We start from the raw sequence: 24,978 nt of genomic DNA, 5'->3' as shown, positions 1-24,978 counted from the left end.
GTCACTTGCATTGCCAGTGTGGGTCACAGACCCGCAACTGTTCTGGGTTCAGCACATGTGCATGGGTTTGTTGTGATATTAGTGATGTGTGGGGAGGGCCCCCTCTGGGCACATAGTCGACGGGGGCCTACTTGCAGTTTCTAGGCGTGCTGCAGTGTGCCGAGGGGATCAGGGACATGCTCCAGAGTCATTGTGGGTGTGCACTGGGCTGTGCTTAATTGTGCATGTGTGCCATTGTGCCCATCTCCCCCCGTTTCCCCAGTCCCTGGTCATTACTCACCCTCTTGCTGTTGTGTCGGCTCCTGTCGAGAAGTGTCCGCTCCTCCAACTCCTGCCACTGTCTCCACACTGATGACTGTGGACACCGTTTCCTCCATCTCGTCCAGCTCTTCCTGTGGCGCTGGACTCCCACCTCCAGTCTGCATTGCTGCCTCTTGGTTGTTGCCAAGTTTCTGCTTGGTTTTGCACTTCACATCATTCCAGCACCTCTTGACCACTTCCATTGTCCTCCTCAGCACTCCGATTGCATTCACCTTGCCCACGATGGACTGCCATAGTCCATTTTTTGTTGCCAATGACACATTGGAGGTGACAAACAGTTGTTGATGGTATTTTATCACCTCCGTTATCAGGATCCTGTTTTCCTGTGGACTGAAGCGCGTCTTCCTCTTCTGTTTTTTTTTCTGCTTTCATAGTGATTTTTCCCGCCTGACGTGTGTGACTTGCAGGCCTGGCACAGCTTATCGCTGATTTTGTCATCGCGGTTGGGCCCAACACAAGTTTTTCCGCGTTCAGGTTTGGATTTGTATCGCCGTCCCGGTAATGTTATCGCGGACATGTGACGCATTATCGGGACACTATCGCATGTTACCACCGTGTTGAGAATGTGACGTTAACACAGAGTTATTTTCCTGCGATAGACGGTGATGTGAGAGATTGCGTTTTGGCGATGATTAGCACACATTCTTGAGAATATCCCCCAATGAGTGTTAAAAATGTTAAGGCAATGCATGTGAGCAATTTAGTTCCTTTTTTTTCAAGTTTTACTTAATCTTACCTTCCTCAAGAGTTAGCTATTTATTCATGTTATTTCTGTATTTGTTTCCGTGCATACTTTGAGCCCTGCCAGGTGTTTATGAGGGGCTTTGATTGAGAGTTCTGATGCTGAAGCTGAAGCCAAAGCAAAGTGCCTGTCAGTGGGTTGGCCTCTCTGTAGAGCACACAAAACGATGGTCATGTCATCGTATTCCAGCTGTAATTGCAATTCTGTGAAAATGTGTGTGATGGGGGCGCGCAGATGGAAAAATATTTACAGGGCAAAAGCAAAAGGAAATAAATGGCTTCAATGTGAAATAGTGCAGTGTATGTTTGGAAGTGGTGAAGTAAAGGAGATGCAAGGAAGTACATTTGAGGAAGAGTGAAAAGAGGGTGCTGAAGTGGAAAGAAAGGTGGTTGAAGATGTGCAGAGAAAAAGGACATACAAATCTAACATGAAACTTACATAACAGAAGGCCAGAACTCCTTCCACAGGCCTCAATAGTATTGAAATTCCAGAAATGAAACATTCTGAAGTTTAATTTTTTTATTACAAATCCTTGTTGTTACTCATTTATCTTAAACAGCTAACAACCATGGACAATTGACAAGCCAATCGTACTGACAGGTTGGAGGTGTAGGTCAGCTGTTGTGTTATATATCTGAATGTAATTACATATCAGAGAGAAACCAAATTTAGAGAGCCCCCACATTTTTTATCCCACTCTAAGACCTGTCTTCACATATTTCTATATGACTGATTGCAATCAGCAGCTGTGAGTCTGGTCCTTCCCAAAGCCTGCTTGGAGCATTTTCTTTCAAAGTTGATGCTGCATGCATTGCAAGACACTGGGCAAGCAAACACTGTAAAAGGCTGAAGTTTTTGCATTGTACAATTTGCACATTACACTAACTGTTGAACATTTTAATGCAGTAAGAATTCGAGCTGTTTCAAATGTGTTTAATATTTCAAGACTATACGTTCCTACTGCTTTATAAGTCTTGCTTTAGAACTAAATTAATTTGCTAAAAATGCACTATTTGCCAATCTTTATTACAATTTTTTCTCTGGAGGGGGACCCAGCCTAGACCCCAAGTTTATCCATTAAGCTTGCTCGCGTTGCTCACTATATAAAAGTCATACCAAACTAATATCTCACCACTTTCAAATGTCGCCAGCCGCCAATCATCTCATATGTAGAGGTTGCAGTGGTGCCATGAGACTGCCATGCTGATACGCCCTCCTAAGCTGAGGTGACATCATTGTCAAGATTCTCTCATTCAGACGACTTGCCATCCATGGTGTTGTAGTGTCACAGTCTTCAATGCAGCTATCTCCTAAGCTGGAGGAACAGTGTCATCATGACCGATTTTTCAGGACGAACTTCCTGTACCAGGGCTGCAGTGGGTCTTTGCAACCCATGCCATCTAAATGTCCCAAGTGGAGACTACATAAGTGCAAAGGCCTCCCTTTCAGCCATGCTGTCCTCTGCACAGGATGCCGTGGGTATACCGGCTTCTCATGTAGACATTTCCTCCTTTGCAAAGGCAATAGTAATGCCATAGCATCCAATGCAGACATGTCTTCCTATTCAAATACTGTGAGTGTAATCCCTCTCATATCGGTAAATCCTTCTCTTTCAAGGCAGTAGGGGTGCCACAGCTTCTCATGCAGACATCTATTCCAAGTCAGCAGTGGTCTGATGACCTTGCCATACAAACAACCATTCCCTGCCCTCGAAGTAGTGGTCCAGTGACTTCCCATGCAGATGTCACTTCCTACATAAAGACAGCAATGATGTCACAGTCTCTCTTGCAGATATATCATCCTATATTAAAGCATCAATGGATTCACAGCCTCCGGATGAAGTCACCTCCTTCTTTAAAATTGAGGTTTTTATTGTTGCCACAACGTCCCTTGTAAACTGATCCCCTACATCAAGTCTGATGCTGTATCATGACATCCTATGTAGACAGACTCTCCCTCCCCTAACAAGTAGAGAGAGGTAAAGGGGTCATTGTAGATATCTACATGACTACTCCAGCCTGTGTTTGCCTAAACATTTTTGGCATCCACAGCCAGTGCAGACACTTTGCTACTCTGTGAGATAAATAACGAGAAGGATCTTTACTACCAGCTATCTTCAGTATAGTAGTTCATTCTTCATTAGTTAGGGGAGGACCAGGGTTCAAGCCAGTATCCCGTAGATTCTGCACCATGTACCCAATAGGACCCCTGATTAACTCCAGGGTGTGGAATACACACCCCTTCATCTGGGGATCTTGTATCTAGGCCCTACTGATCGATTTAGTTTGCTTACAGTGAGGCCAAAGATGTTGCTTCGCTTTTTCAGTAGGTCAGTGCTTTCAAATCCCTGGAGATAGCAAAATCACTCAAGTTGTAGTTTGACCTGTTGCACATGTGAGTGGGGTAAGACAATGTTTCTATGTTAAGGGAATCTTTTTCAGGTCAGGAATGGTAACTTTCTCTTAGTGATATTATTGTCCTTACTGTCCATACAGAATGCAGCACACATAAAAAGAGGAAAACATGAGGAGAAATAAAGATATTTCTCTCTGTCACGCCTCACCTGGGGAGGCCTATACCTTTGGCGCATTCCCAGGTTTACAAGGTTTGGTAACTCTGGGAATGTGTCAAAAACCATGCGATTTGTATGGGAACACCCACCACAGCGCCCATGGAACGCATCCCTAGCACAGAGTAATGCAACACAGCGATTTGCACTTCGTTGCATTATTCCATATTTAAGAAGTCATTCAAAGCCCCTCATAATGGCTTTGCGTGGCTTCATAAATGTGACTTGGAGCGTTGTGTCGTGCATGTACAATGTTGCGTGGTGCAAGCATGACACAAGGCCCTCGTAAATATGCCCCACACTGTTTTTCCACAACCACATTGAAGAGCACTAATCAGCAGCGAGAAAGGCAATGGGGGAAGTACAAAATAGCTTGGTAATTTCACAACAGGACAAATACGTTCACACAGAATGCGTTGGTATCCATCCTGCAGTGAAAAATCCATGGATCAGTTTGGAAGGTAACTCATCATTTTCAATACGTTTTTCACTGTTGTATAACTCAAGAAAACTCCAACAACCTTATCTTTGTTAATGCATAATGGCACATATTTGCCACTCACTGGTCATGCTTTTGCATGGAGGTTTTCTGTGGTGAGTTGCTGACAGGTGTTGTATCTCAGATTTGCTTTACCCAGGAGAGTATCATAGTGGTTTTGCCCACTTGCGGTACACATCAGTAACTAGGCCAATGCACCTCCTACATGTGCTCTTTGCTACCAACTAATCTCACACCTGCTGTAACCTCCACAGTCAAACTAATGAGAGCTACATGGACACCCTGATAAGACGACTGCAGCTCTACTCCAGGAACCTGGAGCACCTGGTGGAGGAGCGGACTAAGCTGTTCAAGGCAGAGAGGGACCGCGCCGACAGACTGAACTTCATGCTGCTTCCGGGGTAGGTTCAACTGTCTATCATAAGATATACGGCATCCATCCTAACCAGGGGCTTTCACCCAATATATTACCTTTGTCTGCTCCCACTGAGTTCATAGAGTTTTTTTTCCACTTGCCATCAGTCAGGGCCTAATTTGTAAATAAATTGGTGCAGGAGCTATACATTTTTCTCAGGAACCAACCACCAGTGCTGCTCGAGGCTGCCTAATAGCAACGCTGCCGAGCCTTGATTAAACCCCAATCTTAATCTACCACAATGCTACACTTCCTGTCTCTTTATACCACTCTTGATGGCTGTTTTTGATCACTGCTTTCTCCCTTTGTCACTTTTACTGATCGTTCTATTCCTACTTCTGTCGCTCTTTTCTGCCTTCCTCTTGCTTGTCCCGGACCAATGTCTGAAGATGAAAAATAAGTTCCTGAGCCCAAAAGAAAAGCGGTGTTTCCACTACATACAATTCCAGGCGCAAATTGACTACTGCTTCAGTGGGATAATCAGTGGTAAAACACTTGTGTGGAGTACGTTGGAGACATAGCTGAAAGTATCGACCTGCCAGTGAGGAAAGTACAGCACATTTACTTTCTTAGGGCCTTATTCACAAGATTTTGCCATAGTACAGCGTCCCAAGCCTTCCTCCTGCACTACTTTATGGCAAAGGAAAAAGGCAGGAATGTGCCGTATCTATCAGTTATGGCGCATACCTGTCCTGTACCCTGAATCCTCAGTATTGGGGGAGATCGCGTAGAAAATTCATTAACTTTTTCGGATCCCTCCTCAGATTCAGACCAGGGATCTGGATCCTACTACCAACCCTACCAGCCCTATTATCTATACGCTAGGGCCCCTCCGTTTTTTTAGACAGAGGAAACAGGGGAAGGGGATTCAGAGGGGAATGGAGAGCCCCAGCTCAGAATCAGGAGCAAGGGTTGTTCAGGACACGACGGAGAGTATACAGGCGATAGTACAGGATTCTAATGAAAGTATAAACACCAATAATGACCTGATGCTCATATAAAATCTTTCAAAACATCTGTTGACAGATGTGAAACGACAGGTATTGCACAAAGGTCTGTCTTCCTTGCTTCCTTGCCTGATGAAATTCTCTTTTTTGAAGATCAAATATTAAGGGAAATTGATGATCTTAATGAAAAAAGATTCTTCTTTAAATCCAACTTTTCCAAAGAAGAACAAATTGCACTAAAAAATCTGGCTGAAATCCCCCTTACAGTTATTAAACCAGCTGATAAGGGTGGGAGTATTGTCCTGTGGGACAGTGATGATTACAACAAAGTGATAGTGAATCAGTTAAATAATCAAGAACACTATCGTCCCATCATTGATAATCCTACATCACGCCTTAAAGCCCAAATTTTACATCTTACAACACAGGCTTAAGATGAGGGTTATATTTGCAAAAAAGAATATGATTATCTTAATACTACTTCACAGAAAATACCTAACATCTACGTGCTGCCCAAAGTACAAGAAATGCACAACAACCTCCAACCTCCGATTATTTTAGCATGTGGGTCATTGTTGGAGCCTTTGGCGAAATACATTGATTTTTTGTTAAAGCCCTTTGTAGCCCAGACTAAGGAATATATTAGGGACACAATGGACTTGATCTCGAAAATCGAGAATTCAATGTTTGATAGTGATCAAGAGTTGTTGGTCACATTCAATATTGAAAGTTTTTACACCAATATTCCTCAAGAGGAGGCGCTTGTTGTCCTGAGTATGGTCTTAGACAAAAGACCTAGACCACATATGCTGCCCACTGATTTTATTGCAGCTCTAGCTAGGATATCCCTCAAAAACAACTTTTTAAAGAAGACCTGTATTTAAAGGTAAAAGGCGTGGCAATGGGGTGTTGCTTCGCCCCGGAAATTGCCAATTTGGTGATGGATTGTTTTGAGACACAACATATTTTTCATGACGCCACCCCCTTTAAATCGCACATCACACGGTGGGTGCGATTTATTAACAACATTTTTATGCTATGGACTGGGAATCAGGAATCCCTTGAACAATTTCATATCTGGCTAAATTCACGTTGGCAAGATCTTAAGTTTTCCATATCCTCGAGTGAAACCAAAATAAACTTTTTAGATGTATGGATAATTAACAACAATGGGAGCCTAGAGGTAAGCCTTTACACCAAGCCCACTGATCGCAACACTTTGTTGCAATTTATCAGTGGACACCCTAGAACTCTTAAGAAAAACTTGCCATACCGGCAGTTTTTAAGAATTCAGCGAAATTGTTCTAATAAAATTGATTACTTCAACATAGAGATTTCACAACAAAAGTTATGTGACAGAGGCTACCCTAGGAAGCTGGTTAGAGCAGCACTTAAACAAGCAAGGTTTACCCCACGAGAAAATATATTGACTCCAAGGAACAAACAGGAGTCTAACCAAATGACATGTGTTCTTACATATAACCCAAAGGCAAATTAAAGTGAAGCAAATCATTTTGCGGAACTGGAGGTTGGTAAAACATTTGAATATCCCAAAGCTCCTCTTTTCGTTCCGTAAAGGAAAAAACCTATGCCAACTAGTGAAGGCTTCACGCACACAACAACCAAAGAAAGATTTTAGAAGTATGTTCGGTCTTCCACCTGTCGTGGGACACTTTAGGTGCAATAACTGTGCTGCCTGTCCACATACTAATGACTCAAAATTTGTCATGTTGTCATGTTGAATAATAAAAAACATATCCAATACAGCTTTTCAAATTGCAACACGAAAAATGTTGTGTATTCTTTGACATGCCCGTGTGGTAAGGTTTACATCGGGCAGACCACACAAGCAGTCAAAATGGGGTTGCTACAACATAAATCTCGAATTCGCTGTAGGACACAGGGGTCGCCGTTGGTGCAACACTTTGCAGAATGTAATCATAATGAGAACGATATTAGTCGGTCTGTTTTGTTGGTGGTGAAATCACGGAATAAAACAAGTCTACAGACAAACCTCAACTGACTTGAGGCTCGTATGATTGAAAAATATCACACAGCAACAAATGGTCTGAATGACTGTGATGAAATTTGGGCATTGATTTAAGTAACGGGCATCTGTACTAACAGATATTGTTGATAACAATTGATTCCATAGTTAATATGGGTACCTGGGAGAGAGTTTGAGGTGTATTCAATGTACATATGTATTTAACCGGGTAATCTTTATGACACACACTGATTGATTGTTTATTTTATTATTTGACATTTTGTATGCACATCGCAATTATAAATCTTTGTATTATTGATATACATACTTTTGTTTGTATGAAGATGGACTAACAAGCAGATTGTGAGTCCATTTTTCCACGCTGGGTATGCTGGATACATGAATTGGAGAGATGTCCCCGTTTATAGTTTATAGAATTTCGCTCATAGATGGGTTTATTTGGACCAACTACTGTATCGCAGGGAGTTGATCTGTTGTTTTTGATTGTTGTTCTGCGTTCACTTTCGTGCAGTAGGCAACACGCAGTCTCTAGGACACCAGTTACTCAGTGAATAGTCCTTTGTCTTTGTTTACGTTTCTGACTACGTCACGATCACGTGGGTCGCTGGGTCTTCCCATGAAATTCAAACAAGCTGGAATTTCTTTTGAAGTTCTGGCTGATTTGTTTTGAGCATGGACCGAAGGTTAATGGTACCGCTCTGATTGATGGCAGCGAGTATAGGTGAGAGCAGAACAGCTTTATATTTATGCGAGCAAGGAGTACGAGCGTATTAGTACGGTGACTGAGGCAATTTTTTCTATCTTTTACTGTGTCCGTAGTGAGGAAGGCTTGGCACTAACAAAGTGTATCATTGCCAGGAATAAGCGTGCCGCATTTGGCATTTCAAACCGGGGCAACAAATAGAGGTAAGCGTACGAGCATGTGTAGTTCTATGCAAGCTCATCTATTAGCGCTTGTGATAGTTAACACTGAGGCAACTCTTTCACTTTTTTAGTGAGGAAAATTCCCGCGTGCATAATACAACACGTGACTAGTGATAATACTACATAAAACAACAGACTGCCCGTTACCACCATTTAAAGGTGTGTAGGGACATTATTGGTTGTACAACTCTGTGTAGTAGGCGGTACCACATTGGGATATGATATCTATCGGCGACATGTTTTTACTGCCACTTATAGGTGATGGAACCAGTGGTTTGGTCCATTGGAAGTTGCTAAAGGACCGATTAAGTTGCCAAGAAGCTTACAGTTATTAATCATTGTTTGCTTCACGTGAGTGCATTATGTGTGACATATACATTTTTTCCTATTTTCACACACCTGTGACACATAGATTACTCTGTCTCTTTTTGACCCTGGTGCACGTGGGCCCGTTGGAAGTGGTATACTTTGTAGTCACTTAGGTTGGTCACCTAGTGGTTGAGGTGTTGTTCATCTCTACCTTTTTGGTGAGATGTCTCCCCGCACAATTTGTGCCCAGCATGCCATGCGTGACTATAGGGACAGTGACCCTGTTTTTTGTACAAATGTTATATTTTTAGATTTATTTAGGTTGGTTCCCTTACCCTTGCCCTGAGGAGGCCCAGATGAAAGTGAGGGTCGAAACGTGTCCGCGTCTACAGTTTTTGATGAGAGGAGTCTGCCTGGAATCAATAATATTTCTTATGGTTTAAGCACACTTGAAATTAGGTCTTTAGAGGTGTAGTAACCTCGTGTGCATAGAGGACTACCTTACAGTGGATTGCCTTGATTTAGTCTGTAAACACTGATTATTTTTCAATCAAGTGGGTATAGGTAACTAATGAATTTGGTTTGTGTTTGTTTGTTATGTAAATGTTTTTGTATATAAATGTTTGTACGTTTTAAAAGAAAAACAAAAACAATGATACATTTTTTTAGAAAATGTCTTTGTGGTATGTGTACAGTTTTTTGAATGAGGTTCTCATGAATAACAATAGGACTGTATACTATTGATAGGGTAATATGATGTTCCCTATGATTTAGTGGACAGAGATATCATTTCCTCCATGCCAATTTCTTTTTTTCTACATTTTCTATTACCCTGCACTGGCGCACAATGGGCTGCCATGCACCAACGCAGGCTCCTTTGCACCATGGTGCAAGGGTGCCTGCAATGCAGGGATGATTGTTTTGTGCACAAAAACAATCACAAGAGGCTTTTTCCTCTTTCTATGTGTGCTGCAGAATGCAGCACACATAGAAATAGTAAAAAACGAGGAGAAATAAAGTTATTTCTCCATGTTGTGCCTCCTTTACACCTTCCCTGGGGAGGCGTATGTTTTTGGGGCAGCTTCAGAGTTATGATTCCTTGTCAATTTGGGGCAGTGTCAAAAAGCCATGGATGTGGCTGGGAATGCCCAAAGCAACACCCATTGCATGCCCCTTTAATGCAGAAAACTGTGTTGAATGGAGCGATATTTATAAGGCTGTATTAAGCCAAGCAAAGTAGATTAGTGCTGCCTAGTAAATATGGAGCAGGCCCCTGCGCCACCGAAGTACTGCAAAAAGTGATGCTCCGGTGGCACAGCCTCAATGTAAAGGAAGCCCTCAGTGCCTACAGGCGATTCATGTTTTGTTTCATTTTTGTTTTATAAAGGTGCACTATGTAGAAGAGTATCCAGTCACATTGTGTGGTAATCTTCATCCTGTGGAAGAATTCATGTCACAACCATGAGTTATTTGATCTACGTAGTAATCATTAGCCCTCATAGGTCCTGTTCAAGTGCTCTGCTTGCCCTCTGTAAATAGTTCAGCATTATATTCTGCATTGTTCTTCTCTGCTGGCAATATTTTCCTGATTCCATTTTCTGAGTTTTGACCCATCTTTGCTTTCTTAAACTGCTTTTGCATATTGGACCTCATCACACTTAAAGACTGTTTGTGTTTTGCAATCTGAAGGCCAGTGGTGAAGTCTCTGAAGGAGACGGGAAGAGTGGAACCTGAGCTTTTTGAGGAAGTCACCATTTACTTCAGCGACATCGTGGGCTTCACCACTATCTGCAAGTACAGCATGCCCATGGAAGTGGTGGACATGCTCAACGGCGTTTACAAAAACTTTGATTACATCTTGGATCACCATGACGTGTACAAGGTAAAGCAAGCATTAGGGGGGATGTTTGTGTTTTTCAGTGTGCATGTATGTGTTTGTGAGTGTCTCAAAAAGACCTGAAAGTATTATTTCAGCTTTGTTCGTTCGAAGTCACTAAAGTTGTGTCTGGAGCCAAAGTGGATCACCCTGACCTGGCACTGGTGTGAGCTTTTTGCCTCTCATTACACAGACGTGAGCACAGCTCCTCTCAGTGATTGTTTGTTGTTAATATATTGCATGAGTAAGGTCCTGGATGGTATGCTCTGCCTATCTGAATATTAGTGCAGTGCTTAGTTTGTGATGGTGGTTGCTGGTGGTGGGCACGGACATTCATTTTTGGTACTGGGACTTATTTTTCATCATTATACATTGACTGAGAGAGAGGCAGAAAAAGGTGAAAAAGGAGGAAGAAAAGGTAGTAAACAGTGACAAAGAGAAAAGACAGGGATAAAAAAAGAACCTGCAAGTGTGAGATTAGGAGAGAGTAACTGTGGGGTGGTGGAAGAGAGGCAGCTTGGTATTTGGCATTCCGGGTGTTTAGAAGTGCTGAATACTTAAACTGAAAACCCATTCCAAAATTGCCGGTATGTGCTAGTGCTTTGACGCGGGCATTGTCATGACAGTGCCAACAAGCATGAGTAAAGCCAGTAACTCAACCTTTTTAACCAGATATTGGCTTTGCCAGGTCTGGTTAAAAGAGCTGCTGAGCTTCAGCCTCTCTCTGTGTAGAATACATTTTAAAGTAATAGACACAGCCCCAGATTTACAACATAGCGTAAACCTGGGACAGTGCCAGAACTAACGCCTACCCAAAGCAGACATAACGAGGAGAAATGCAGCGCACACAGAATGAGGGAAACGCCTCCTTTCATTGTTTTTGTGTAGGAAAAGTGTCGCTTCCAGCACAAAAACAATCATGCCAACAATACAGACACGCTTGCACCATGGTGCAAGGGAGCCTGCATTGGCGCTCGGCTGCAGTTTGTCTGCCGGTTCTGGCAGAAAGGACAGGAATGTGCCATGTCTTGTAGATATGACTCATTCCTGCCCTTTACTTTTGGCGTAGGGCAGCGCAACAAGAAGGCTGGCAGCGCTGCCCTACACAAAAATATTGTAAAATGCCCCAATGTGTTTTCTAGAGGCCCTTAAAGGTCCTTCCAAGAAGGGAATGCCAGTCAAAATTGGCAAACTCAAAAAAAACGTGCGTTTTGGAGGATTTACATAATTTTTCATGGCACATTTCCACGCTTGATATGGTGCACTATCAGATTTTTTTTATTAATTTGATAAAAAGTCAAACAATAAATAAATGGAATAAACAGATTAAAATGTTAACACTACCCTTTGAAATATCTAATAAAACATCACTCATATAAATATCACAAGATGACGGTTTCATTAATAATAGGACTATTAAAACATTCTTTACAACTGTATATGTCTTGGGGCTTTCCATATAGCAAGGGTAGAGGTAACTCCGCACACATGATTGGAATGGAGCTGGAGCACCCAGTAATTGTTGGAGGTATAGGTGAAGGGGTTTCTCCCCAGCGAAACAAAATCATATTGGTAAAAAAATCTTCAACTTGCGTAAATGCTTATGCATGTAAATCCTGCTGAAAAGTTGAAACTGTTGGAGCTTTCCAAAATGTTGTCCTAGAATCCTTTGAAAATTAAACAAATGTAAAGCTACTCCAAACGTGGGTGTAAGTCTATTGTGGTAAATGTATGAATGCCTATGTGAATATAGCCTTATAGCCCGCCGTAGCGGGCTATACCGGCTATTAAAGGCCCGCTCCCGCGTTAAAGGCCCGAGCCGAAGGGACTTTAATATCTGATATAGCCCTGCTACGAAGGGCAATAAGGCTATTAGAACATTCTGCCACTAGAGGTCAGAATGTGCTAACAAATAAAACAAAGGCCTCTCGAAGCTCGAGGGGATTTAATTCCCCTTGAGCTCCGAGAGGCCTTTGTAAAATATTGGAATGTTGCTCTGCGGGCTTTTACCAGCCTGTAGAAGCAGGGAGCACTCCATTTTCTTCAATGGGCTTAAAACCATTCACAATTCTTAATAGTCGTCAGGAAGAATAAAACACTGGGTTTAGTGGAGGCCAGTGTGCTTGGACGAGTGCTGAATCCTAATTACCGAGTGACAGAATGAGAATTTGTGGAATTGTCTGACCACAATTTCCATGTACAACTGTGGCAAGCCCTCAAAATCGGTGGATAATTTAAATGTGAAATGATTGGTAGAAGGGAGGGAACATGGGCGTTCTGGGAGAAGAGACAGCAGGAAATTTGAAAGGAAAATGACAAGAGCGTAATTTGGGTATTCATACACATTCCTGATGGCTTTTACAACCCCATTTGCACAAGCAACTTTACTCCTAAAAATTGAGTAACTGTGCAAGGAAGGCGAGAAATGTTCAGCATGTAACCCATATTTTAGATGGTGTACAGGAAATATTTTCTGCACGTAGAAAAAGGTTGACTGTCTTAAGAAACAATGCTTAGGAATAATAATGTATAAATGCGCATTTCACCTTCCTTACTCCTGCGGACTGTTGGCGCTACTGAAAACCCACTGGAATGATGCTATGCTGATTCTTTGGTGGAGTGCCTATGCGCCGCTCACATGGCCTTCTTTGCAACTATAGGACAACTTATGTAGTTTAATCATCAGTTTTAGCTTCTAACTAAACTATGGGTCTGATTTAGTGTACTCTGGCACAAACCAGACTCCAGATAATTATGCAGCACTAAAATGGAAATTGTGCAGCATTAAAATTGAAGTTTTGCAGCAAAGTTGGGTTTTTTTGCTGCAATTTTACATTATGTAATTTTAGTGATAGCCCTTGGTTTATCATAGTTTGAAGCCCACAACACATCATAGTCTCCTGCATTAACCTATCCTGCCAACAATCTCCTTTCATATTCACATCCTCTGCCACCACCCTCACGCCATTACCTTCCTTTGCCCTCCATGTTTTGCCAACATCCCCACTCTCCTGCCATGCCCGTCTTCTCCCTTTCCATCACTGTGTCCTTTCTATGCCATCACCCTCTGCTGTTGTCACGCACCTCTACCAGCGCCATCCTCTTCTATCACCTGCAATGTAACTTTTGATTGCACTCTAAGCACTTAAACACTGAGGGACAAATTTGTCATAGGATTGCGTTGCTCTTGCGTTTCGCAAAGAGACGCAAGGGCAACGCAATCCTTAAATCAGATTTAGCAAGCCTTGTATGCCACCTTGCGTGGCCATGCGTGTCTTGCTAAATCTGGAGTAACACAAGGCAGCGCAAGTCGTTGCCTTGCTTTAGACTGCGCGGGTAAGCGTTACATAGGTGGAGCATCCACCTACGTATTTTGGTGCATTCCCAGATTTACCAAGACTAGTAAATGTGAGAATGTGTCCAAATTGTACGCCTTCCCAATAAAGGCACAACAAGGGGAAATATCTTTATTTTCCTCGTTGTTTCCTCTTTCGAAGTGTGCTGCAGTTTGTAGAACATTTAGAAAGAACAAAAAAACTAAGGATTGTTTTTGTGCAGGAAGGTGCAAAAAAACAAACCTCCCTGCAACAGAGGAACTCTAGCACCATGGCGTAAGGGTGTCTGCGTTGGAACTAGGGCGCCACAAATGCGCCAGCACAAGGAGAAAGCAGGAATGCACCCTATCTTGATAGACATAGCGCATTCCTGCCCTCTTCACTTTACGCAGCACATGAAGTTGTCGATCTGCTTGGTGCTGCGACAAATTTTGATAAGTCTGGGTCTGAATCTTTCTGCACATTTTGTGACAGTCTATATTATAGCATTCTGTCTCACACTGTATGCAATGCATTTTTTTAAAATTGTGACAGAGCACCTTCTACTGTGTGTAATATACTGTTGACACACCTGACGTACATATTCAAAGTGCTCTCTGTCACAAGCTGGGCCCTCAGAACACTAAAAATACACGTTACAAATTCTCCAAAACACCAACCAGGATTTACATCAGAGACCCCATGGATACACACTCAAAAGTCTCAAGTGATTGCATTAACAAACTGAGCTTTCCTAGCAGAAACAATGTGCTTGCCACAGTTAAGTGTAACGTGCATTTATTTGTTATTTATGGCGCAGCTATCTGTTGGTGAAAGGTCAATAAAATAGTTCCCGAATATTTTGATTGTTTTAGCTAAGTATCTGACCCCACCTCATTGTCCTGGAGATCACAGCTCTCCTACTTGTTTTACACATTTTGACCACAACTCCCAAGTCAGCAAACTGCTCCAACAAGAAGGACTGATAATTTAGCAGGAAGGAGGACTGGAGGGAGTCCATGTCTTACCTATCAGGCAAGTAAACATACCTGCAGGCAGTAGCATAGCAAGGATGCCATGGGCCCTGGTGCAGGCATGAAAAATGGCCCCTTTAAGTGCTGTTGGTGTATTAAAATACAGCACTTAACTAGTGGCGCCCCCATCCCCCCCCCCCCCCCCCCACCACCAGCCTCAAAACTTGTCAAATAAAACGATAATAAAAGGGGTTTATTGTTTTATTTCCCAGGTTCTAAAGGCTGGCGAGTCTTGGTGGAGTTCGCGAGGGAGTGGTGGGCACGGCTATCATTGCACATGTCAGTTTGCCCAGCCGTCTCGGGCCGGCCAAACCGACATGCGCCTTGAGCTGTTTCCAACCCGGCTTCATTGCTTGTTTGCAGACAACAAAGCACAGGCTCCCAGTCTCTCTGGAGTGCAAATTTATGGCGCCCAGGCCAATCCTGCAGATGCTTTCAAGCATGAGTGCAGCATTATGATTGGCCGCATGGGACACTGGGAGCCTGTGTGCTGCAGCAAGGACACGGATCAGAAGAGCGTCAGGAAGTACTTTTTTCCCTATTTTTTTACATCGCCTTCCACGAGTTTGTCAATGACAGGCAACCCGACTGGGTATTCGTAACTGAAACTTGGGCATCTGCCTCGTCGGGCCATGATCTGGTGTTGGCAATCCCAGAGGGCTATACCCTACATAGACTGGATAGAGTGGGTCGGAGAGGGGGGGGGTTGGCAATTATTTGTAGGGCCCCACTCCTGTGCTCCACTAAAACACTGTCTGACCCTGAAGACGCATTCGAGGCCTTATACTTCTGTATAACTTGCTCTCCGACAGAGTCCTTTACGGGTATCCTGGTCTATAGACCACCGGGCCCTAGAACCAGCTTCTGCTCTGAGCTGTTCCGTATCCTGGAACCTTACTTTGATAAACCTCATTTTTCTATTCTGGGGGATTTCAACTTTCATTTAGATGATGTGGTTTCCAGGGATTCTGCCCAGCTCATTGATGCGCTGGAAGCTTGCGAGTTTATTCAGCGTGTAAAACATCCGACGCACAGGGCTGGCCACACCTTGGACGGGGTGTTTACCAATGATCCCAGACTCTCTGTTGGCTCCCCCCTCCCCTTGGTCTGGTCGGACCACTTTGCGGTTCCCTTAGGTTTTTTATGCGCCACTAAGGATCTTCTCGCTGCCGCGCCTTGCAATAAAACTTTGAAAAGAGGTTATAGGAATATTAATAATTATGCCCTTGTTCCTTTCCTAAAAGACTGTGGTATTTCCGGCTCAAGAGATGCGGATGGGGCCGCTCAGGAGCTGGTTAACTCTATCACCGTTGCGGTTGATACGCTAGCTCCCGCCTCTCTACGCTATGTCGCGCGGCGGAAACCATCTGCACCATGGTTTACGGAGCCACTTAGACTCTTAAGACAATCCTGCAGGACTAAGGAGCGGAAATGGCGTAAGTCATGGGCGCCTTCTGACAGAGATGATCACAAACGGACACTGCGCGAATATAAATCTCAAGTTACCAAGGAGAAGCAGGAATATTTTGCCAAGTTGACAATGGCGCTTCCTTCATCTAAGGAGCTTTTTAAGATTGTGGACTCATTGTGCTCGCTTCAGACCCCTGACCCTGTGGTGGCTTCGCAGGAGCTCTGCAACAATCTTTCCGATTTTTTCTATAATAAAATCTCGGATATTCACTCGGCCCTTGACAATCAGAAGAAGTTGCTGAATGAGCATTCTCTGAATAACATTAAGGTCTCGGAATGCTGGGGGAAAGATCCACTCATCTCTCTTTCCTACTTTCCGCCTCTCTCTCTCGAGGATCTCAACCTACTGTTGGATCGGATTAAGTCAGCCTCCCCGGCCGATCCTTGCCCGTTGAAAGTTCTTAAGGACTGTCGGGAATCACTTCTGCCTCCACTACTGGCAGTCATGAACGCGGCCTTGACTCAGGGCAGCTTTCCAGTGGTCTGGAAAAAGGCCATAGTGAGACCCCTCTTAAAGAAATCCTCCTTGGATCCGGGAGTGATGAAGAATTTTAGGCCCATCTCCCTCTTGCCTGCTCCTGCAAAGATGCTTGAAGCCCATTTAAACTTTCACCTTTCTGCTTTCCTTGATTCCTCTGGGTTCTTAGATAGTTCACAGCATGGTTTCAGGAAACTTCACAGTACCGAATCTGCTCTGACTATGGTAGTGGATAACATCCGGCGTAAAGTTGATCTGGGTCAGTCTACGATTCTTGTTTTGCTGGATCTGACTGCAGCATTCGATACCCTGTCTCCCTCCACCCTTACATCTCGGTTGAGAGAGGCAGGGGTCGCAGGACAGGCTCTCAGCCTTTTGGACTCCTTCCTGCACCAGAGAGAGCAAAGAGTTCTGCTGGGGGATTACCTCTCCCCTCCCAAATCTTTGCAATGTGGAGTGCCCCAGGGCTCGGCCTTGAGCCCTACCCTATTTAATCTGTACGTGGCCCCCCTTGCAAGATTAGTTAGATCGCAGGGGATGGAGGTTGTATCCTATGCAGATGACACTCAGATTATGGTGTCTCTTAACCATTCTCTGAGTGTCTCTGCCGCGAACTTTAGGGCCTGTATGCAGATGGTGGCTGAGTGGATGGTGCTTAACTCCCTAAAGCTTAATGCCGACAAAACGGAGGTCCTTGTGTTCGGCAAAGATCAAAACATCTGGTCCAATGAGTGGTGGCCTCCTTCCCTAGGAACTTGCCCTACTCCCTCCTCTACGGCTAGGAACCTTGGGGTCATTTTTGACACCTCACTTGCCATGAACAGCCAGACTAACAGAACCGTGGCTACTTGCTGGGGAATTATTAAAATTCTTAAACGCATTATTCATTATCTGTCCCCGCAGGCACGAAAACAGACAGTCACGGCCCTCGTGGGCTCCAGATTAGACTACTGCAATGCACTATATGCGGAGTCTAATAAATATCTGATACAACGTCTGCAGGTAGTACAGAACGCTGCCGCTAGATTTGTTCTAGGACTCCCCAGGGACTCTTCGGCGACGATGGCCAGGAGGAACCTGCATTGGCTCCCTGTCAGATTCAGAATCTCTTTCAAACTTCTCTGTCTCACTTACAGGGCCGTGCAGGCTGGCCCCTCAAATGCGTTGGGGTCTCTACTTACACGATATGTCCCTGGCCGGTCTTTGCGTTCTGCAGTCGCTAACAAGCTTGTGGTCCCCCGCTCTAAAAAAGCCAGATGGGGGAGCAGAGCTTTCTCCACCGTTGCGCCTCTACTCTGGAATGGCCTTCCTCTAGAGATTAAGGCGCTTCCCTCTTTGGCCTTGTTTAGAAAAGCTCTTAAAACCTGGTTTTTTATAAAGGCATATCAGTAAGCTCTCATGTGTTTTTTCCAGTCAGCTTTTATGTTAGGCGCCTTGACGCCCATTGGGCTAAGTCTGCGCGTTATAAGTTCCGTTTCATTCATTCATTCATTCATTCTTCGTTGTCCGTTCCCCTGTCTCCTCCTCGTCTGCGTCCCCCACCTTACCACTCCGCCTGCAGACCAGCCGCTACTGCACTTATTATGGTTCAATGGTCCCTCAGGTGTCTAGGCCACGGTGCCACTGCACCTGCTGAACCAATGGTGACTACGCCCCTGCCTGCAGGGAACACCAAGCCCATCCTAGGCAGGCAAGATTGCAGCAATATATGGAAAAGCTTGGAACAGTTACACTGAGACGCGCTAACTTGCTTGCTGCAGGGAGCAAAAGCGAAAGTGCTCTTTCGGACAGATCCACATAGGCATGCGAAGGCAAGTTTTAATGTTCTTTGTTCAGATTGCCATTAGCCAGGCATCATTAAAAAGGGGGGAAAAAGCGGACACTGTTCAGAAAAATTATTTTTTAGTCGGTCCTATAATTGGAATCCGTGGGCGTTGTGCACCATTCTGAATTTTTCAGAAAAACCGAGAAATCGCTAAAAGCTAGGAGGCCTGACAAACATGCATTATGATATAATCTCTTGTAGGATACCGTCCCAGTTCGTGATGGAGTACCTGTTCGCCAAAGTCTAAATCAGACCCTATTTTTTGTCACTTTTCCGAATTTAAACTGATTTAACAGTGTCTGGAGTTGCACGGGTAGAGTGTTCAAATACTTGAGTTGGAAAATGTCGAATTCCTGAGTGATTTAGCCTGCACACTTGGACAGTGAGGAGGTTCAAATTAAGAGATCATTAGCTTCTCACCGAGAAGTGAGTTTTCAACTTCTCTCTCAGCAAGGAGGAATTGGTTTAGAACAATGTCCTGTGCACAAGGTATAAAACCGTGAATTGGATTCTCATTTCCACTGATAGCAAGTAAATATCAGCTCTGAGGTAATATGTTCCCATTTCTTTCGAACCAATATCTGTCAGGTACATTTTGTAGATGCCTTAATAGGCTGGTAGATAATCCAGAATTCCTGTACAGGGCCAATCTGCGTAGTCTAGTCTAAACATGATGAGAGCTAGAACTGTTTGTACTTTGTGAGGCTAATCAGGGTAAAAAAGACCTGTTGATTATTTTAAGAATAAAAGTTACTTGTCTTCAGTACCTTGGAGAGCGGTGTCTCAAGGAACAGACTGAAGTGCCACAAAAGGGACGTGGGACGGGCCTCTGCAACCCCCGCTCAAAGTTGGAGTATTTTTCAGAGAGCAAAAAACAATGACCCTGATGTGCATGGAGTTTTTTTACCCACATGTGGAACCCATATTTGTTTTTTCCTGCCCTAATCCGGTATGCTTTTGCAAGGCAGACTTGGAATGGAAAATCAGTGGCTGTAGTTCTGCCCTAAATAGGTGGGGGGTGGAGTGGGGGGGGGGGGGGGGGGGGGGTTCTAGTGCCACTTCCAACTGGTGGCACTCTGGTGGACAGGTCACTAGGGTAAAGATGTCAGACAGCCGAGCGGGTCGAGAGCTCCTGTTCTGCCAAACTAAAAAGGAGGTCACGAGGTACCCTTTTAATCAGATGTTTAGTTCTCCATATTTCCACACTTTTTACACTATAAACATATACCAGGATCTACAATACACCAGCATGTCCATACTGCCCCACAATGCAGATATTGCCACTTTCCACTTTTTTCCCCAAAATGCAGAATTACATGTATTTACCATTGTTTTAAATTTACTATCACATTAAAAAATATATATATATATACTATGGAGATTTAAAAACCCATATGCATAAAATAAATATGTTTCATAAGAGTTCAGTACCCTAAAATACGACTACATCTTAGCAAATCTCATGTCTCAATTAGACTATCATCTAGATGAAATTTCAACAACTGACACTGTATCTTCTCATCAGCAAATTCTTACAAATTCCTTTGGTGGCTGCATAATGCTTTGCATAATTCATGTTAGACATCTTGACACTCAGGGGCATATTTATGGGGATTTTGTTCAGGGCAGACTTGCTGCACTGCCCTGCGTCAGAGTGAAAGGGAAGGAATGCGCCGTATCTTTTGCATACGATACATTCTGGTCCTTTCCCATGCGCTGGCGCAGTTCCGGCAGCCTAGCGCCGATGCAGGCACTCTTGTACCTTGGTGCAAGGGTGCCTGCGTTGCATGCAGGATTGTTTTTGTGCAGAAACAGGCACCTTCCTGCACAAAAACAATCCTAGGAGGCATGCTGCTGAATGTGCTGCATAATGCAGCAGACAAAGAAAGAGGAAAAAACAAGGAGAAATAAAGATATTTCTCCTCGTATGGCCTCCCCTAGGGAGACATACGATGTTGGCGCATCTCCAGGTTTACAAGGTCTTACAAATCTGGGGATGCGTCAAAATCCATGGGTGTTGCGTGGGAACACCAACTACAACGCCCATGGAACACCTCCCTAGCACAGAGTAAGGCAACACAGTGATTCGCACTGCGCTGCGTTGCCTTACTCCATACGTGTGAGGCCATACAAAGCCACACAATCTGACTTTGCATGGCCTCATGAATATGATTTTGTGGTTTGCACTGCCTTTTTGTCACAAAAAGTGACGCAATGGCGGCGCAAGGCGCTTGTCAGGCCCTTAATATAGATTTTCCCGAAGATTGTAACAAAAGCCCACGCTAGATGGGAGGCAGCCCTGGGGGAAATATTATCCGATCAGATATGGAAAAAAATACATGCAGGAGTGCAGGCAGTCATCTCAAAGCACGATATAAACTGATCATATGTAACCCCACACACCAGGCCTATCTAACCGCAAAAATCCTACATAACATTTACAACACCCGCTGGCTGAATGCCCTCGCTGTAGACACCCCATGGCTGATTTTTTGCACATAGTGAGGCAATGTCCCTCCATAGAACAACATTGGAAAGATACAATCACGAGTCTTAATAAGTCCAGTGGGTGGTACATACAAGTTACACTTCATATTGTTTTGCTGGGCCTGATCCCCACTCCCACTAACAAGTAGAAATGTCCTGATGTTGGGTCTCTTGCAAAAAGTCGTATCGCTATCAGATGGCTGGTGTCCTCTCCCCGCGATGCTCGGAGTGGCACCGGGATATGTCGGAATGGGCATTGGCAGAGGAAGTCTGAATGAAGCATGTAAGGCGAGATGAAAAACCAATGGATGATTTGGCTGCATGGGCGGCAATGTTAGCTGATTTACGTAACATGCCAAACTCGGGAGGGAGCATGAACGGGGTGACCAACGCAGACGTGGTTTCTTGGTTTAGTCTGAGCTGGCCTCTGGATGAATGTCGGAGGACGTCCACCTGGGAGAATGAATTGAGTTTTACAGAACAGAAACTGTTACCTGACTACCCATTCCTATCTTCGGTGTGACCCAGGCCTACCTGGTGCAGGTGCTGCATGGTATGTGTGAGATACGCTATTAGAGTCTTTTTATGGCTCGATCGCCACTTCCCGATGACAATGTGCCGGGTTGGCAGCTGACTGTTTATTATGTACCATTGAAAGCAGCATAGCGGGGCAGGGGCAACTGTTGGGGAAATGTTTTTATTGAACGCACTGTGAATTCAATCTTTGTGGACAAGTGGATGTTTTCAATTATGTCATATTTGTCCGGTGCAAATTAATAAAAAGATATGTTTTTTAAAACGGCCGTGCAAGGGGCAAGTAAATATACCCCTCAATGTCTACAAATCACAGCTCTTGCTCTACGTGACTGCTTTTAAACGTATGCAAAGGGGCAAAGAGACACATTAAGTACAGCAAGCAGGTGGATGGTTTGACTACAAGAACAGCCATCTTTTGCCACCAATGGGACTACAGGAAAACCCTACCAGGAAAAACGACCGGGCATTCTCTATTGAGAGCCTATGTATACATATGTGTGTGAATGTATTCATGACTCAGTTACTTTTAATCAATGAAACATAAGAGGTTCCCACCGGCCTAAGAACTATTAGGGATCTTTGGTCCTGAAGAAGACCGTATGACCCCAACGGGCGTGGATGATGGCCGTAACATGTACACCAAAGGAAATGATGGACGGAGTGTTGAACATTGCAAGCACTCACCCCCAGTCAACTGATCTGGGTTTAATCCATCACCGGTCTTTAGCCCACTCTGCCACCCCAGTTCAGACATGGCCATATGCAAATCAGTCTGACCCTGTGCCTCATGGGAACAGTCCAGCCCGAACTGCCAAGCCATGCCTTCCCCGGACCGGAAACAAGCTTCCTAGGACCAGTTTCTGGCATTTCAGCAGTCTTCAGCCAGGCTTGCTTGAATCCAGTGGCAAAGTGAGCAAGGGACTCACGTCTGAGCATACCCTGCCAACTTATGGCGAACAAAGCAAAAACCAAAGGAAATGATGGACGGAGTGTTGAACATTGCAAGCACTCACCCCCAGTCAACTGATCTGGGTTCAATCCATCATCGTTCTTTAGCCCACTCTGCTACCCCAGTTCAGACATGGCCATATGCAAATCAGTCTGACCCTGTGCCTCATGGGAACAGTCCAGCCCGAACTGCCAAGCCATGTCTTCCCTGGACCGGAAACAAGCTTCCTAGGACCGGTTTCTGGCATTTCAGCCGTCTTCAGCCAGGCTTGCTTGAATCCAGTGGCAAAGTGAGCAAGGGACTCACGTCTGAGCATACCCTGCCAACTTATGGCGAACAAAGCAAAAACCAAAGGAAATGATGGACACCTACAGATGCAGAAGTGCCAGTCCTCTCCAGGCTTGCCACGGGACAACAGTAATCAAACGGTCTTGATGGGACAGCCCAGTAGGCAATTTTAACACACTTTCTTTGAAGATCCCTTTTTCCCAACACTATCAAGAGCTCATTGAACAAGACTGGGTTCATCCAGATTCATTGAAATCTTTGATGATGGACTCTATGATGAAGCACGCAACACTGATTGTGTGGTTGAGAGTCATTTTAGAAAACCGTCTTTGTGGTTTCGAGCAAGGCTTCAATATGATTATTGATATGGAGTCCAAAGGTTTCCCCATGTAGGCTTTATTTTGATTATTAAATAGGATTAAGTCGACTGCCTAATGCTTGACAATATTCATGTAACATATCTTAACATTCAATGGCTGTGACTCACAGCTCCTGTTCTATTTGGCTACCATGCCTTTAAAAACGTGTATAAACACAGCTTATAATGTATCTTGACTTACATTGTTACCAAGACTTGAAAACATAATTTTTAAAAAATATTTATCAAATAGTTTATTACATTATATATCTTGTGTATAATACCTAAAATTGACCCCCAAGCTATGCTTGCAAATTCAGTGGCATAGGAAGGGGGGTGTAGTGGTTGTGGGCCGCCCTGGGTGCCACCTCTGAGGGGGTTGACAAAACGGCAAAAATATGTGTTTTAAACACATATTTTAGCCATTTTGTCAAGCCTGGGGTGACAAGTGTCATCACTGAGGGGGGTGACAAAATGGCAAAAATATGTGTTTTAAACACATATTTTTGCCATTTTGTCAAGCCTGGGGTGACAAGTGTCATCACTGAGGGGGTTGACAAAATGGCAAAAATATGTGTTTTAAACACATATATTTGCCATTTTGTCAAGCCGGTGGTGACAAGAAATCTTCCGCACCGGGTACCACCTGACCTTGCTACGCCACTGTGCAAATTCTCAAAATGTCCTTAAAGGGCTCACTAAGTACCTCAATCAGATGCCAGAAATGCATACCCTTTTCATAAAACATTGTGTAAATGATCCATGTTAAGGCAAAGATCGTTAAACTGCACATTATCCACGTCTGGAATTTTTGCTAGTAGCAGGGCAGGTCCCAAAGCCATAGAACCCCATTCTTTTCTATTTTCAATATAAAAAGAAACACAAAGCGAGGATATTATTAAAAATTACAACGATGATTCGGGTCACTATAGACACTTCTCTTTAGAGTGATACATATTTATGTCTATTAATAGTTCCCTGCTCATGTCATGTTAAGCGCTGTGTGCAATACCATCTGCTTTATGTCCTCAGGTGGAGACCATCGGAGATGCCTACATGGTGGCCAGTGGACTACCAGATAGGAACGGCAACCGGCATGCAGTGGATATCTGTCGGATGGCGCTTGACATCCTCAGCTTCATGGGAACCTTCCAGCTCCAACACCTGCCGGGCCTGCCGGTGTGGATACGCATCGGGATTCACTCTGGTATGAGGGGATATGGCAATGGAAGAGTAGGGACAGTTAGCAGCACCCTATAAAGTATCTCAGAAGAAACACTAATTGACAGCCTTGCTTGGAACAAATACACAGTACAATCTTAATAGAAATTGACCATCTTGTCTTCAGAAAGCAAAATCTGTATAATTACCCCGTGGTGAGGTTCTACTTATCTTCCAGTGTTGTTGTTTTGTGCCTATAAAAGGGTTAGTCATGTTTAGGCGCTGTACGTATGGCTTTACTCCTGCAAAGGTCTGAGGAGAGATTACTATTAAAACCAAATGCCAGATAATAAAGAAATACAATATAAAAATATGTCGAAATATAATTTTCTCAGCTAGGCTTCCTGTTGACATTGCTTCCTCTCTGCAGTTTAGAAGCCATGCAATAACTCCAGCTTCTCCCTTTA

At 44.0% G+C, this 24,978-nt stretch overlaps 1 protein-coding gene across 2 annotated transcripts in view; it reads left to right on the top strand.

Moving 5' to 3' along the window:
* GUCY2C (guanylate cyclase 2C) overlaps positions 1-24,978 on the top strand; it is a 489,600-nt gene that overhangs the window by 363,224 nt on the left and 101,398 nt on the right. For both annotated transcript variants that reach the window (XM_085601431.1, XM_085601430.1), the window contains 3 exons: positions 4,386-4,532; positions 10,424-10,616; positions 24,383-24,557. In XM_085601431.1, coding sequence (XP_085457557.1) covers positions 4,386-4,532; positions 10,424-10,616; positions 24,383-24,557 — 515 coding nt within the window. The remainder of the gene's footprint in view (positions 1-4,385; positions 4,533-10,423; positions 10,617-24,382; positions 24,558-24,978) is intronic.

Source organism: Triturus cristatus, chromosome 4_2 (assembly GCF_964204655.1).
Source record: "Triturus cristatus chromosome 4_2, aTriCri1.1, whole genome shotgun sequence".
In the NCBI taxonomy this organism is placed as follows: domain Eukaryota; kingdom Metazoa; phylum Chordata; class Amphibia; order Caudata; family Salamandridae; genus Triturus; species Triturus cristatus.
The sequence above is the reverse complement of the archived record's forward strand: the minus strand, read 5'-3'. Positions and strand labels throughout refer to the sequence as shown.